This window comes from Dryobates pubescens, chromosome 24, assembly GCF_014839835.1.
Source record: "Dryobates pubescens isolate bDryPub1 chromosome 24, bDryPub1.pri, whole genome shotgun sequence".
In the NCBI taxonomy this organism is placed as follows: Eukaryota; Metazoa; Chordata; class Aves; order Piciformes; family Picidae; genus Dryobates; species Dryobates pubescens.
In genome coordinates this window covers 1,167,994-1,185,067 of record NC_071635.1, presented here as the reverse complement: position 1 = coordinate 1,185,067, position 17,074 = coordinate 1,167,994, and the positions used below count along the sequence as shown (strand labels likewise).

At 44.6% G+C, this 17,074-nt stretch overlaps 1 protein-coding gene across 2 annotated transcripts in view; it reads left to right on the top strand.

Annotated features, from left to right (window-relative positions):
* Nucleotides 1-17,074, top strand: part of ARHGAP10 (Rho GTPase activating protein 10) — a 127,234-nt gene that overhangs the window by 36,817 nt on the left and 73,343 nt on the right. For both annotated transcript variants that reach the window (XM_054172633.1, XM_054172634.1), the window contains exons 4-11: nt 3,222-3,293; nt 4,464-4,565; nt 7,107-7,217; nt 8,932-9,036; nt 11,903-12,032; nt 12,214-12,320; nt 14,241-14,335; nt 16,013-16,094. In XM_054172633.1, the coding sequence (XP_054028608.1) occupies nt 3,222-3,293; nt 4,464-4,565; nt 7,107-7,217; nt 8,932-9,036; nt 11,903-12,032; nt 12,214-12,320; nt 14,241-14,335; nt 16,013-16,094 (804 nt within the window). The remainder of the gene's footprint in view (nt 1-3,221; nt 3,294-4,463; nt 4,566-7,106; nt 7,218-8,931; nt 9,037-11,902; nt 12,033-12,213; nt 12,321-14,240; nt 14,336-16,012; nt 16,095-17,074) is intronic.

The following is a 17,074-nucleotide window of genomic DNA, read 5'->3' as shown; positions in this document are numbered from 1 at the left end:
TTCAATTGAAAGAGTTACTGCCTTATCACACCACTGGCAGCAGTGGAATCTGTTTGTTAGCAGTTGCTGAGGGAACATCCCTTTTTGATTTAAAGATTATTTTCTGCTTCAAACAAATTCCTCTGGTGGTTCCCATGGTTAATGCTCACGGGAGTGGAGCAGACCAAGTGATTTGCAGCCAGCCCTGCTGGTTTATAAACCACAGCCTCTCCTGCTTGTGGCTTGGTTGCTGGGTTTTTTCCCTTGCTCCATTTTCTTGCTTTCTGTGACATCCAGGTGCTCTGGTTTTCTTTCTGAGCCCCCAGGCTTCATGTTCAGCATACATTCACTGCGTGCTAACCTTTGTGCTTCCCTTTCTTGTGTAAAACCACAGAACTGCTGAGGCTGGACAAGGTCTTTGAGATCACCAAGTCCAGCCTCTCCCTTAGAGCTTGCAATCCCACCACTGCTGCTGAGCCACTGCTGCTGAACGGTGTCCCTCAGCACCACATCCACAAGTCTCTTAAATTCCTGCAGGGATGGTGACTCCTCCTCCTCCCTGGGCAGCCAGTGCTGGATAACCATTTCTGTGAAGAATTTTTTCCTATTATCATCTGAACCTCCCCTGGCACAGCTTGAGGCTCTTTCCTCTTGTCCTGTCACTTCTTGCATGTGAGCAGAGACCAATACCCACCTTGCTCCAATCTCATTCGAGGTAGTTGTAGAGGGCAATGAGGTCTCCCCTCAGCCTCTTTTTCTGAAGGCTAAACAGCCCCAGTTCCTTCAGCCATTCCTCATGAGATGTGTGTTCAAAGCCCTTCACCACCTTAGTTGCTCTTCTCATCCAAACAATTAATAAGCAACTTGTTAGCTCAGTTGCTACCTTTACATGATCCACTAACCATAGTGTGCTCACCTCCTGCCTCTCTGAGTTTTGCCCTGAGGTGGCCTCATCGTTTCCTCCCTCACTTTATCAATATAGATAAGTGGCAGAAATTGTTTAAACTTCTACATTTTTGTGATACATGAGGATTTTCCTGTCCCCTGACTTGGGACAATCCTTGTGGTCATCAAGGAGAGGTCCTTCAGTCCTCAGGAGCTTGTGCTGTGTCCCAGGAAACTGTTTTTGGTGCTGGATCCAATTATAATTCCAAATGGCTGTTTCCTTTCAGCTGCTAAGAGTTTCCAGGAAATTTAGGGAACCTGAGCAAGTTTGGATACCTGAGTGTACTGAGAGCTGCCCTGGAGCCCCTGGGTAACTGCTTGAGTAGTGAGGATGTGTGTGCACAGGCTGGCAGCGGGGCAGGATCCTTCCTGGAACCACAGCTCTTCTCTTGTTTGGGGCATTTGGCTTCCCTGCCTCTCTTTTGGTGGAAGCAGAGGCAGGGCAGGGAACAAATGGTTCTCCAGCCACCAGGAGCACTCCCATAACCGTGGGATGAACTCTTCAGGATATCTCTTTGCTGGGCTGGACATTTGGCAGAGGTGGTCCTTCCCTGTCCTCCAGCCCAATGCAAGGGTCTCCTGTGTCAGGGTTAGCCTGGTGCTGCTCTACTCTTTGAAAGACAAAATTGTCAGTTGAAGTTTTCTTTTTCTTCAACCAAGGCTACCCTCAAGGATGCTTCAAGGTTGTGGGGTTGGGGTTTTTTTGGGTCAAAATCAGGAAATGGCTGCAGACAGAAAATGTTTGGGCCATGAGAACAAGTGCTTTGAAGTTAGGAAGCATCTGTTGCGTGGAAGACTTGGCAACATGCAGTTTGGCCCAGACTTGCTAGGTATTTGGGGTTCTGGTTAGCTACAGGGGTTAGCATGCTGCTGTGGCTGTCTAAAAACCTGAGCTGCTCCAGTTAGGATGAGTTGGCAGGATGACTCCCACAGTAATCCCTGCATGGCTCCAGGGGTGGGTGGGAGCAGACAGCACTGTTGGGATCTGTGTTGTCCCACATCTCTAATACATCCCTCCTGTGATTTATGATAAGAGCTTTTCAGAAGCGTTCCAGAAGGCTGGTTTAAGCTTGCAGTGTTTTATCTGAAACTTCTCATGTTTGAAGGGAAGACAAAAGGAGGAGAGGAGAAAGCCTTCCATTGTATCTACGGTTGGCTTCCAAGGAGCTCTGCTTCACTCCTTGTAGCACAGCCCCCATCCTGGGCACATTTTTCTCTGCTGTCTTTCTAGGACTGAGACAAAAAAGGATCCCACTTGCTCCTCCACACCTTCCAGGCTCTTGCCATCTCTTCTGTGCTTCTGTTGCTGTGTTGAGTGTAATGGGTTGGGGCATCTCGGAGAGGGAAGGAAAGAGGAAGTGCCAGACTCCGCACTGGATCTTATAGTGGTGCAAAGAATTATGGTAGGAAATACACAATTTCCTGTGTCCATCTCTCTGGGCTGGACTTCTGGACACAGGAAGTGAATGCACCAGGGGGGCACCCAGCTCAAACTACAACATTGAGAAATCCCAACCTTTACTGAAATGTCAAACACTTCTTAACATTTTCAGCCTTTCTTTGCACCCACTTCATCTCCACTGAGATTCTATGTGAACTACAAACTCTGTTTGGTGACCAGGTCTAGCAAGATGCAGTTTTCTGTCTCATGATGGCATATTGTGTCCTTTTTATTTCTCTCCTTTATGTATGGCTGAGGCTGCTTATTAGAAGTGCATTGGTAGGTGGCCACCCAGTCAACTACACCTCGTGGTTCTTGGCTTTTGTACCTCTTGATTTTATAACTCAGGTTAACTTAAATACTTTGAATATTCGGTGAGATTTATGTTCAATGCTTAATGGCTTTACCTGTGTGTCAAAAGACTTTTTGCCACTTGGTAGTCTGCTTTGCTCTGTTTATAGTGCTTGCTGTTCCAGGCATTTGGGTGTCCTCAGGTGAAATAATTTGTTCTGTGTCTCACTCTGTTGTTCAGTCTTTGAGACCATCAACCTGATCTGCAAGGCTGGCAGGAGTGAAGCAGCTCAGTTTGGCTTCAGCCTGTACCTTTCTGACATGTCTGCATGTGACAGTGGGTTGAGATAAGGGATGGGAATTTGAGTCTTGGATGGACTCAGGGATGGGATTATTTCCTTTCTTTAATTGGGGGGGGGGGGAGGGGGTGGGGTTAGGACTGAAGACTCCTAATGTGCATGCTTCTCCTTTACCCCACACCCTGCTTGCTTTGTCTTTTTGTTGCTGGTGCTGAAGTGACTTGTCAGTGGCTACAGAAACCTAACCCATGCTTTTTTTCCTTTAGGCACTCAGTGTTACTGAAACTCTGATCAAACCTTTGGAAAGATTTAGGAAAGAGCAGCTAGGAGCTGTAAAGGTTTGTCCCTCATTGCCTTTCTGATGAGCTTAATTTCTCTCCCTGGCTTGCATTGCAGTATGGAGATGTATTTGGCAGAAGGATGCTGTTGTTTACATTTCATGTATTCACACTCTCATTTTTCCCCCCTCCCCCTGCTTTGAGAACTTGCTTCAGAAACAAATGGAAAGTATGCTTCAAGAAGAGAAGAATGTGTCCTTCCCCTTCCTTCTCTCCTCCCCCTCTCTTATCTCTTGTGTCTGGATTAGGAGCAATCCTGCTAACAGCCTGCTCCCTTTCCTGATGGGTAACCCTCTTCTGCTTTGTCTTTGCTTGTAGTTGCATAATCAAAGGCTGAAAAATACTAACTTCCCCCAGGAGCTCACTCATCCACGTGCCTTTAACCACGGTTTTGCAACCTGCAAAGAGAAAATTGCCTTTGTTTTATCTGGGTTTTTTTTTGCTTTTTGTAAAGAACTCCTTGCCTCTGTGAGTGGGAAAGAATATAGGGATGGAGAGGATAAAGAGAAGTGCTCAGTGATTGGAACTGAGGAAATGAGAGGATTGTTTTTACAATGTCTTCTGCTAAATTAGATCCAAGAACTCAGAGTTCCTAGAGACAATGAAGGCTGCTCCTCTTCCAATGCGTTGTTTCTGATGGTCAGAGAACTGGGTTTGCATGTGCAAATGATATTCCTGTATCTTACAGAGGTTCTCTGCTGCTAGCATGATAGATGCTGATGGAGACTTTCATTGTCTTTCATCTGTTTGCTTAATCATGGGCAAACAGCAGTCTGGTAGAAGCAGGAACTCGGCAGGGAGGTCTTTGTGTGGCTTTAAAATCAAGAAACCCTATGGGATGCAGAGGTGGATTCACTTTGGGGCTGGAACTGTAAAGAATGAAAGATGTAATCAATCAAGAAGAGATTTCTCTTTTGGGGGGGGCTTTTTGAAACTTAGATGATGTAAGCACTTGTGTGATAAGCTTCACCACAGTGGTGCAAGGGGATTGCATTGCAAGTTAGCCTTTAACTTAAAAAATGAGTTGGAACTTTACTTTTCTTCAGTTGTTTGCAGCTATGACATTTTGTTTCTCTTTGCTTCTGAGTAAGTAGCATTTTGAAAGAAGAAAGGAGGAGGCTTTGCTTAACACTTTTACATATACATTGGCTTTGTTGTTTCTGTTTCTAGGAGGAAAAGAAGAAGTTTGATAAAGAGACTGAGAAGAACTACAGTTTGTTAGAAAAGCATTTGAATTTATCAGCTAAGAAGAAAGAGCTGCAATTACAAGAGGTATTGTTGCCTGCCTTTCTTTATGCAAGCCAAAGGCTTTTGAACAGATAAATGTATTTTACTCAAACCCACCCCAGCATTCCTCGTGATGAAAGGAACATTTGTGTCAGCTGGAAAGGTTGGTGAACTTAGTGGTGTACCCCTAGCATTGAGGGCTTCTCTTGGCATATCTATGAGGCACTGAACCTCATGTTAATTTTTTTTAAGTGTAATTCAATTAATAGCAAGTTGCCAATACTGTGAGAAACTCTGCATTTCCTACATGTCATTGCATGCTTTCCATGCATGTTCGGTCTGGAGAGGAGAAGGCTCTGGGGAGACCTTAGAGTAGCCTTCCAGGATTTGGAGGGGGGACCACAGGGGAGCTGGAGAGGGATTTCTGACAAAGGCATGGAGTGACAGGACGAGGGGTAGTGGCTTCAAACTGGAAGAAGCTGGACTTAGATGAGACATGAGGAAGAAATTCTTCCCCATGAGGGTGGTGAGACTCTGGAACAGGTTGCTCAGAGACGTTGTAGAGGCTCCAAGCCTGGAAGTGTTGAAAGCCAGACTGCAGGGGGCCTTGAGCAAGCTGGGCTAGTAAGAGGTGTCCCTGCTAGAAAGAGGTTCATTCCAACCCAAACCTCTCTCTGATTCTATGCTTACACTCTAAAGCCAGTTGTGTGTATTGACTAAGTGTCCTGACCTAATGCTTAATGCCACATGCAGCAAGATTTTTACTCCCCAAAGAAGTGGTTTAGTGCTTTTCTTCCTCATGTTTTGAAGGTCCATTTTTTCAACTGATGCTACAAACTTTGTTGATGGTTTCTAACTTAAAACCAGATCTGTTTTGCCTGGTATTCCTTCTGTCCCTGTGGGTTTATTATCATCATCATCCTCCTCCTTATTTGTAATAGCTTTTATTTCTGGAGCAACAGTAAATAGGATGTGACACAACAACAGAGAAATCCTGCAGAGACTTGCTGTAGGCAGATGGATTATTTCTTTTTTTCAGACAAATGCCACTATGTCAGAATTTTTCAAGCTTAATCTATTAATAGCTTGAGTCATTAAACTCTTAATGTTTTCTTCAGAGAGAGCTCTTTTCCCTACCCTCTACCCCACCTCAAATAATCTCTAACATTTTTAATCTAAGTGGCAAGTTAGCTAAAAATTTCAGAACTGTATTCTTGGGCCAGGGTGAGGCAACCAAAACAAGAAGGAAGGAGGCAAACAAAGTAGAGAATTAGGAACAGGCTTAAGTGGGGCTTTGGTGTGTGTAGGGGGGTCTTGCTATCAATTAGCCAGATGGCCTAGCAGACCCACTTCATTCTTTTTCTATGGCTACCCTTCAGTACTTGTATTCCTCATCAGAAGCTTTGCTGACAGCTTAGTCCTGGTGCTGCATGGTTTACAGGATGCTTTGGAATGGCTTGGCCTTTTGAAGTCTGGTTTCTCACTCATATGCCTAGCAGTGCTTTATTTGTTTAATGATATTTATTGTTGTGTCCCTTTAACTGCTGGCAGATTCCTAGCACAGGACAGCAAAGCAAAGCACATCTTAAGGCAAAACTGTCTTAAGGCTAATTTGACTTATCCTCTTAAAGTACAGCACTCAATGTTCTTCCTGAAGGATATAGTCTTGGTATTTGAGAGTGTGTAACAGTAAGTCTGCTCCTTTCACCTAACCCTTTCTCCATGCTCTTTTGTAATTTAATGCAGAAGCATTTGGTGTTCCCACATGAACAAAGACTAAGTGTTAATCCCTTAGAGAATCTCTTTCTAGCCTATCTTTAATGTGTTTTAATAAAGGGTTCCTTTACCTAGTTCTGGATATTTTATAGTTTAATGAAGGCACATGCACTTAAAACAATAATGAAACAACACTCCTGTGCTAGAAAGTTAACTATGAATGTGCAGGTGAATGACAGCTCCAGTGTGTTGTTGGCATTTCAGCAAGGCTGAGCTACAAGTCAGCTGCAGCCAATAGGGTTGGATTTTGAAACGTTGGATGCTGTGTGGAAACCTGTTGAAGAGTCTTACTAATAAGTGAACTTCTTTAATTGCCTTTTTTTATGTTGCCAGCCAGAGTGAGCCCAGCTGTGGGGTGGGTATAACAGCATCCTGGGTATTTACAGCTGCTATTTCAGTTGGAAATCTTACAGTATTTCAGCAATGACATTTTCTTCCTTAGTTTGTTTGGAGAGACATTTCCCCCTTTTCTAAGGGAAGATGCTGCTAGCCCCATCTCTCTGCTTGGGCAGGCAGCTCTTCAATGCTCTTGAAGTACCTGCTCTGATGTATTTGGCTTGAATTCCACAGAAAAGAAACCTAAAGAGGTGTTATTGGAATGCTTCTAGAAACTGAGGCTCGTGATTCAAAGCAGCATACAGGGAACGGCTGCTGGCATTTGAAAGGAAATGAACAAGCTATGTGTAAGGGAACAAATCCCACTCTGGAGGAAGAGATCTTGTTGCTTGCCACTTGTATGCTGTACATGTGTTGTTTTGAGGCTGTCTGCAAAGTGTCTGTGAAACTTCAGTAGCTGTGTTCTGTGTGCAGGCAGATAACCAAGTGGAGCAGAATAGGAAACACTTCTACGAGCTGTCCCTTGAGTATGTGTGCAAGCTGCAAGAGATACAGGAGAGGAAGAAGTTTGAATGTGTGGAACCTGTAAGTACCAAATCCAGTCATTGATAAGAGCTGGGGAAGAAGCTGCAATAGGACAAAAGCCAAGGAGGTCTATTTCCCTGGAAAATGTATGCAGCTGTGTGACCTGAGGGAGTTTAAAGCACTCTGACATCTGGGCACATCCTGAGTACAGGTACAGCTGGCCAGGCATCTCAAAGCTCACCTCAGTAATGGCCTGCAGTTGGTCTGCATCCCTTGATGCTGATTCTCAGGTGTGTGATAGCTTGTGCTGTGCTGCCAAAACCTCCATTTGATGTTGGGGTCAGACTTGCTGCTTTTGTTTTGTCTGTGTGTTTGTTTTGACCACTGATTTGTTATTCCTGACTAAGGTAAGGAATTTAATTTTCAATGGGGAGGTTGTACTTAGAGGATTGTTAGTGAAGAAGTGCCAATATAAACTAGTTCAGAAGGTGCTGCTGGCTAAAAGGCTCATTACCAGGCAGGCTGATAATGTATTATTTTACTTGCACTTGACTCTCTGCCAGAAGTCAAGGGGTTCCACTGAATCTCAGTGGAAGTGAGGGACTAAAGTCTCTGAAAAGAGCTTACTCTAAAAACCCCCTGAAACGTGCTTTAAGCTTTAGAGTACAAATGCAGCCTCATGACAGAATGGGAGAGCTTGAAGTACAACACAGATAAAGGGAGGGTGGATTGCAGAGCTGTCTTGCATTCATTCTCGCTCTGAGGTCTGTGCTTGAGCCTCATCTGTCCTTCTATTCTGGTACCATTATTTCCATCTAATGATGGTAATGAAGTCCAAAATGACCTTTACAAAAGCAGCATGGAGTGAAGGAGAGCTGTGTATTTAATAGAGCTTATTTCTGGATGAAGAAATGGCTAAGATCCTGAAGTGGGAATAAAGTGCTTTAAATATGTTAGCACAGTTCAAGGGAAGTGGTTGCATGGGAATCTGTTGTTGTGTTGGTGGCTTTAGTTGTTTTTGTTTTATTCAGTTTTTAAATAATAATTTTTAAAAATCCTAAGTAGTTTTGGACTCAGTTCCTGTGTTTCAAACCATCTGAAGTCTCCTCAGAGGAGAATGCTAACTCTTCAAACGCTGTTTGAAACGTTATAAACAGTGTAACTAGTTCATTCTTTTCAAGTGAAACACTGAAGGCAGAAATTGCAACACAGATCACTTGCTGGCTCTGGCAGAGGGTCAGATCTGCAGACCAAAGGCAGTGATGAGCAAAGTTACTGCAGGGGAAGCTTCTTCAAACCAACCAACTAACCCTGTTCTGAAAGCCATCTCAGCGTGGCTGTGAGCAGGGAAAGAGTGCCCAAAAGGTAACATGATCATTACCTCCTTGTGCACTAATACTTATTCCAGCCATTGGTGGTATCAGAGCAGCAGTAGGAAAACATAACGTAGGAAAGTCTGGGGATAGGAAATTACATCTGACCACAGGCAACACAGAGATCAGTTGTGAATTCCAGAGGCAGGACCACCCAAAAATGTCTTTGTCCATAGTTGTGTTAGGTCAGTGGTTGGGCTTGAGGATCTTGGAGATCTCTTCCACCTGAAACAGTTCTGTAATGATTTGGATCTAAACAGTTAGTAATGAATTAGTGGAAATGTGTTTGAAAACAATCATTTTGTCATCTCTGATCTTGCCAAGAAAAGGCTCTCGCAGCAATCCCCTTCTGGGAAGCGGAGTGTTTCATCCTAACGAGTCTCTTGTTGTTTCTATTTCAGGTGTTATCTTTTTTCCAGGGTTTGTTCACTTTCTATCATCAGGGATATGAGCTTGCTAAAGACTTCAATCATTACAAAATGGCCCTGCAGATAAACATACAAAATGTAAGTTGAGGTGGATTTCTCTGCCTTCTGTGTTACCCGGAGTGAAAGCCCACGCTGGCGTTCTTGCGTGTTGCGTCTCTGTCTTGCCAGTCCTCGCTGCTAGTGCCTTGCCTGTGAACTTTGGGGATATATTGCCATCTCCTGGCTAACCAACCACATCACTGAGCAAATCGCTGCTGACTCCAGGGAGGACTTCGTCGTTTCTCACACTCTAAAAAGCAAACCCCAAGTGAAAGGCTCCCACTCCTTTCTCCTGTTTATTAGAAGCAGCACACAGGGCTTGTCATGAAAAAGCTTAACAACGAGTGGCCTGTTTAAAATGTGTACAGCACTGCAGAGCTCAGAGTGATGAAATACCAAGGTCCTGAGTGGTTTAGGTGGGTTGGAAATCAAGTATGTGGTGGTCATACCTGAAGGTTATGATTTGATCAGGCTGCATGATCTGTAACTAAGAGAAGAAAAGAAGAGCTGAGCTTATAGTCCACATAGAATAGAATATATAGAATATCTCTGGCATCAGTGTGACTTGAGCTTCTCTTTGTTTTGAAGCAGCCCTTTCAGGCAAGAGCCTCCCTGTTGGCTTGGGGTGAGGAGACTTGGTGTTAGCACCCGTAGTGTATCTGATATAACAACGTGTCTCTTCAAGGGCAGGCTCAGGGAGGCCCACCACTGCTTAGTGTACCCTCACACCAAACTGCTCAGTATGATCTGCTCAGGGCTGCTAGAGCAGGAAGCAGTGGGGCTGGCAGAGCCACAAGTCAGATGGTCTGTTGGTTTCTTTGAGATCTGTTGAAGAGCAGAGGAGTCTGGATGTGCCAGAGGCTTGTGGTAGGGAACAAACCATGAACCTTCCTGCAGATAAGCAATTAATGATGGTGCATCTGCTTTCTTGACCTCTAAGGGCACGTGGAGTTGAGACACAGAAATGACATCTCAGAGGTTGCAGTCTATTTTTAGGAGTGGCTTAACCAGCAGGCAGTGGCAGGGAGGTGCCAAGGCAGAAGAGAGGATTACAGTAGCTGTAATACATTGCGACACATTCGTGTGTCATGATTCCAGTCCTTTAATTTTCTCCCCATGTGCTGAAGTCTTAAGTTTCCCCTTGAGCTATTGGTTGGGTTGGGTTGGGAAACTGAGCAGCAGTGACTTCATAAGCAGACTTCCAGGGCCAAAGTCAGTGCTTCTGGACGAGATCTCAGGACAGGCTTTCTTCTGTGTGCTTAGCTGAACAGAGCAGCACAGAACCGCAGTGGATAAAGGGCAGTGGATGCGAGGTGAGCAGGAAATGGAACATGAGAAGGAAGAAGTTTTGAAGAGCACAGAGTTCAGATTATAGATGGCAAAGAGCCAGTGAAGTGTTCTGAAGGAGTGATGAAGCTAAGCTCAACAGCTGCATTCCCATCTGCCTGAGTGGGGCTGTAGCGCCTCAGGGAAGTCCAAAGACAGTGAGCATTATAGCTTCAGGTTTGAGGAGCAGGTAGAAAGAACAACCTGGATTTCACAAAGTTGTGGATGTGTCACTGTCTGCTTGTCTCAGGCAGCATTTTCAGAAGCTCTTCTGTTTCCAGAAGACTGAAGGTGCTCTCAACAGCAACAAGACACACGAGCCTGTATCTGGAAGTACGTGATTTCCTCAAAACACTTCCACCAGCTGGGGAAGAGACCAGCTAGGGATGCAAATGTGTATTTTCACTCTGTGTAAGCTGAGTAATGAGCATGTGGGGAAAGCCAGGTATTGCCATGGCTGCCTTGGGTTTGTTATTTACACACTGGCTGCTTGCCAGTGTTTTTCAGCCTGAACCCAAGAGTTCCTCATGCCAGGTGTGAGCTGCTCTGTTGTTTTGTGTAGTCCTGTTGTATAATTTGTGGATGATCTGGTTACTTTCTGGTTGTTTTTACTAAAGATCTGATAAATATTTCTCTTGTGGCTGCTTGCAAACTTTGGGATGAGTGACACTCAGCAATAATAAACAGGACTTTGTTTGGCTTGGTGGGGCTCTTCTGCATGCTTCTGCTTGTGTGTGATCAAAACATTTGGCATGTGTATGGTGTCAATGTGTATGCAGAGTGGGTGACCTTCCTGTCACTTTTTCCCCTCAATAACAACAGAAAATCCTTTTCTTCCTGACAACTAGTAAGAATCTCATGAGTTAGGCCACTACCTGCAGCACTGTTTCAGTAAGGACACTGGAATATTCAAGTCCCAAGTAATTTTTGCACTCAGTATTTCATTTCTTTCTGAACAGGTCAGCAGATTTGCTTTAGAAATTACTCTGGCAATCTTTGTGCTCTTTCCACAGTTACAGCAGCCAATGTCCAAACCACACTTGGGTTTCCAAGAACATCAGAAAGCTCCAAGAGTAAATGTATATGGAAATTGGGCACTCAGCATCCTAAAATGGCCTGAATCATTCTCTCATTTTACAAGTCGTCATTTGTAGTGAGCTGCCTCTGGCAGGATGCCCAGGTGCCACCAAAGATGCCCTGTCACTCTCCCTCTCAGCTGGACAGGGGAGAGAGAATATAATGAAAGGCTTGTGGGTCAGGAGGAGGACAGGGAGAGATCACTCAGCAGCTACTGGCTTGGGCAAAACTCTGTGGCTTGGGAAATAATTAGAAAAGGTTAATTTAATTTATTACCAACCAAATCAGAGTAGGATAATGAGAAATAAAAACTAAGTCTTAAAAGGCACCTTTGCCCCAGCCCTCACTTCTTCCCAAGCTTAACTTCACTCCCAAATCCTCTACCTCCTCCCTCCCAGTGGTAGAGGGGATGGAGGAGGGTGGTTATGGTCCCTGTTGCAGTCTGCCAGGCAGAGTCTTTCTTCCCCTTGCTCTACTAATGGCTCTTGCCGTTTGATTCTAGGCACGGAATCGTTTTGAAGGAACAAGGTCAGAGGTAGAGGAGCTCATGAACAAAATCAGAAGAAACCCTCAGGAGCATAAAAGGGCCAATCACATCACGATGGAAGGCTATCTCTACGTGCAGGAGAAGAGTAAGCTCTGGTTTTACATACAGTTGCATTAGTTTGTAGGATGTTCTGACTTTATGCCTTTGTTTTAAACACTGCATCCATAGGAGCTAAGTAGGGCTCTTGAGTGTCATGTTGGAAAGCAGGAGAAGAAAACAACCAAGCTGGAGAAAGGACATACCACTAATGCTTCTGGTTTATGCAGGGCCTGCCCCCTTTGGCTCCAGCTGGGTGAAGCACTACTGCACCTATATGAAAGAGACAAAGAAGTTCACCATGATCCCATTTGAACACAGATCAGGAGGCAAAGTTGTAAGTACATCTTTGTATTCTACTTACCCTGCATGAGGATGAGCTGGTGTGTCAGATAAGATTTATCAAGCACTTTTCCTCTCTACCTCCTTGCCCCTGTGTTTTTTCCCCTCCTTCTTCATGCAGTTCATTCTGCCCTTTAAGGACATTGACCTAAAGTTACAGATTGATTAATAGATAAGAGCACTGCAGACTTTTCACTTGCTTCCGTCTTGAAGGATCGGGCAGCGTGGTACAGATCACATGCAGTCTTTGACCTTTTAGAATCTGCTTTATCCAAAAGGCATTGAACAAGTTAAAATATATCTCAGGAAAATATAACAGACTTGGAAATTTCTTTCTTATATTCTCCAGTCAGGTTTTTCTTTCAGAGATAGAAGGACTAGAGAAGCAGATTTTAGCTGGAACACAATTTGTACTGACAACTGAATGTAACTTCAGCTATCTTTGATAGCATCTGAAATATTCAAGACCCAAGACACTGTTATCTCTAAATGGCTTTAATTCCTGTTGAAATAGTTGGGATTTGAGGGCACTTGGCTCTTGCAGAGACAACACATTAAATGAGGGCATTAATATGGATGAAATGCATTTTGTTGCAAGGGAAAAAGGATATCCAAAGGTGGAAAACAATGCTGGAGTCAATACTACTGTCAGTGCAGGCCCCTGCCTTACCTTCACATTTGGTTAGAAAATGGTGCAGGTGGGATTCTACCAGGGCATTCTGTCCCATGAGCTTGGAGGGGCAGAGGGCAGGTGGCTTTCTTCATTTTGAGGGCTGGCTGTGTTTACAAATACATTGAGTCTGGAAAAGCTTTGGACAATTGGTGGCATTTGGCTTCTCTCATTGTTTCAGGACTTTTATGCACTTTTAAAACCCTGATTAATTGCAATGAGGCCTCATAGAAACTACAGTATGAGCACAAGCATTTGGGGCTCAGAATGCTTATGAAGCCATTTGTGCTGTAGAAAGAGTCTCCCCATGACGCAGTTCCTCCTGCAGTGACAACCTCCTGTGTCTGGAGGTGCTGAAGAAGTCAAGCAATAATTAAACTGGACAGTTAATCTTGATGATATCTGCTACAACTCACGCCATGCTCACAGATGAGTTTATTTGATTTCTGAATGTTGAGGCCTTGAAGAATGGACTGCTGCAGTAAGACATGTAACAGATAGTAAAGAGCACTGACTTTATTTACTGCAGCAATAACCTTTCCTACCAAGGTCACTGTCTGACATGGAGTGGGAGAAGTCTCTTGGGCTCATTTGGTGCTTACATTGTAGCAGATGCAAACTCTTCCTAGGCAAATACTTGTGTTAGTTTACAGCGTGACACAGCCCCACAGGGGTTTAAAGTACCAGCTAAAACAGACTCCATGTTTTTGCGTTTACATCCCCACCACAACTGTGGAACTTGAGTGCTCCTGTGCAGAGATCTGGACAGCAACCTTCAGTGAGCTCTTGGGCAAGTGTCAGAATCACCACGGCTGGCAAAGAGAGCTCCAAGGCCACCAAGTGCAACCGTTATCTAACTCTGCCCAGGGCACTGCTACGCCATATCCTTCAACACAACATCTAGACACCTTTTGAGCACATCCTGAGATGGGGAATCAGCCACTTAGCTGAGCACCCTGTGCCAGTCTTTGAGAACCCTTTCAGCAGAGAAACTTTTGCTAATGTTTGACCTAAGGCATCCTTGGTGTAACCTGAGGCCATTTCCTCTCGTCCTACCAGTTGTGACTTGTGAGAAGAGGCCAACAGCCAGCTCTTTACAGCCTCCTTTCAGGGACTTGAGTAAAGCAGTGAGTTGTCAGTGTAGCTTTTGCCATGGTTAGAATGTAAACTTACCTCACTCTGTGTCACTGGCTCACTGAAGCTTGCCACTCCAGAGTCAAGCACATAAAGCCCTTTCTTTTGCAGGGGGATGAGGAGCTCTTCGTCCTTACATATTGTACTAAAAGAAATATAGATACCACAGACAGGAGATTCTGTTTTGACTTGGAAGCTTCAGACAGGTAAGCTGGTGGAACACACTGGAAGCACTCCTTGCTAAGTACCAGTTTACAGTACTGGGATATTGCTGTTGCATTTTCAGCTATTCCAGTGCCTCACCACCCTCACGGGGAAGAATTTCCTCCTAATGTCCATTACCCCTCTTCCTGTCACTCCATGCCTTTGTCAAAAAGTCCCTCTCCATTTCTCCTGTGGCCTCCCTCAAATCCTGGGAAAGTGAGTTTTTGTTTTGTTTTTCCACTCAGATTCATAGTGCCCTTCACTTCCAGTGCTGTGTGGTTGTTGCTGCCAGGCCCCTCTGTCCCGTGGCTGCTAGCGGTCTGCAGATGTGTCTGTGGTGATGAGGACCATATGCACATGCAGCCTTAGCTCAGAGGCTGTGCCCACCTCATGTGGGCAGACTGGGCTGCCTGAGGCATGCCCATCTCTGCAGTGAGCAGTGGGTAGAGGAATGTGAAGCTAGCAGTGCACCTGAAAGCATCCAGCTCCCGTGCAGATGACAGAACCCTCATTTGCAGCTCAGGTGGCATTAGTCACAAGTCTACAGTGTGCTTTGAACTTGCATTTTCATCTGAGCATGTGGCTTAACTGTTCTTCCCTTGGGTCAGTGTGTTGGTCAGTGTGAGTAACAGATTTCAAGCTGAGTCTGGTAAAGCTGCTAAAAAAGTACCATGAGAAATGTCAGTCTGTCCCCTCTGTGTCATCTCTGCTCAATAGGTGTCTGGCCTTTGAACAGAGATGGATGGAGAGCCGTGCTTCCTTGATCCTCAAAACCAGTTTTTCATTCTCTTCTCTGGTCAAAGTGGGGAAAATCTAATTCATCTTTCTGCCTAGCTCTAATAGACACAACTGGTCCACTGTGACCTTGGTATCAGACATTTTCCTTTTAATAATATATGTGTGTGGTACCGAGATGTTCCTATGGAGATGAGTTCTGTGCTGCAGGCCATTAGCTCGTCTCCTAGCTATCAGCTGAGGGCACATTTATCCCTTGGCTTGTCCATGTTAAATACAGGGATTGACTGCTGGCCAGGGGTTTTTCTTTGTTCCTCTGCTGTGGAAGGAGGTGAGACTGTAATATTTTAGGAAGGCCCTCTCAGCAGCAGCTGTTCAGCCTTGCATGTGACCTGAGCATAGTTTGGAACTAGCTGAACATTTTCAGAGCTTTCTCTGAAAAGGAGAGCTGAGGCAATTCCTTTTTTTCTTTAACTTCTGTGTTGATGACTATAAGCTCTGATGGTGCCAGCAGCCTGCCTGAATCACTGGGAAGGGAAGATTTTTCTGTTTCTGCTCTTGGAGGTTACTAGTGGTAAATGGAGAGAAATTTAAGTCTGAAGGAGAGAGCAGAGGTCTTTTGGGATTGGAAAAAGACTTTCTACTGATAAAGAGCATCATCCTGCTGAAATGCTACTTAGATTTCAAGAATCTCCAGGCTGTCAATGAGCTATTGCAAATAAACATATTGCAGCTTACATTCACTGTCTTTGTTCCTCTGTCCTGCTGTGTGTATCCATCCTATACCTATTGTTTTAGAGACGAGCAGTGATCTGTAATTAATCAACAACCCCAACCCTGACTTTCAGGACAATGGGCTTTTTTATTGCACTTGGAAGTAGGATTTGACAAGGTATTTTCAGTTGCTGATGGATGCAGTCTCAGTGTGGTTGGTGCATTTGCAGGCCTGGAGTTCCCGTGACCATGCAGGCGTTTTCTGAGGAGGACAGAAAGCTGTGGATGGAAGCCTTGGATGGGAAAGAAGCTGTAAGCTGAACTACATTTTATTTTTCAAAGATTCATTTATAGCACAGTGGAGACACTCTCTCACTCTCTGCTTCCTGATTCCATTTATACTTGAACAAAGTTGGATTATGTAGTTTGCAAAGTGATAGATTTAATGAAGGAAGTCTAAAAGTGCAATAGAACTGAGGAGAGATGAGGAACTCAGTAAAGCTCAGTGAACTCCTAATGGTGAGATATTTGTTATTGTAATGACAGCACTGAGTGATATAAATGGTTTCCCATCACCAGGATGAGGTTGGTGTTCTAAAGAATGTCTGGCATGTCCACTGAGCCTTCTGCTGACATGCTGCATTCCACTGGCAAGATTTGGTTTAGTTGTATGATATTATATATATTTTAAACTAGATGGGGAAAAAAAGGTCTGTGAGTGGGAATGAGGTTATGCCTGAATTCACTTAATTTCTGCTTCACATCAGGGCATGTCTTTGAAGTGCAGACCTGAAACACACTGCAGGTTATGCTTATAAATATTTCATTGGTCTAATGGGGGTTTCTAGGCAATGACACAATCAGGGGTCTCTCTTCTAGCAGCAGGCTTTATTGACAGCATTGTTGTGGAAACATTGCCTCATCTGCAGAGGTGTTTGTTACCATCACATGCTGGCTGGGCTGGACTCCCCAGTAAGCTCCTAACTTCCAGGAAAGCTGAGCTGGGATGTAACTCCCAGCATTCTTCAAAGCATTTGGGTGAACTTGAGCTGTGGGAAATGAACCTGCAGAGAAACACAGGACCATGGAGCATGTGAATCACAGTTAATTTCAGTGGCTGTGACACTGTGCTGCTCCCCAAGGAACTGTAGTTCCTGAGAACTTCTTAAATGTGAAACTATTTAAAGTGCAATTATCTGCTTTCTGAGGGGGCACAGACCTCCCATGCTACTGTGAGAGCTCTGCTGTAGCTGCAGGGCACGCGTTCTAGCTGCAGACAGCTGCGTTTGTGC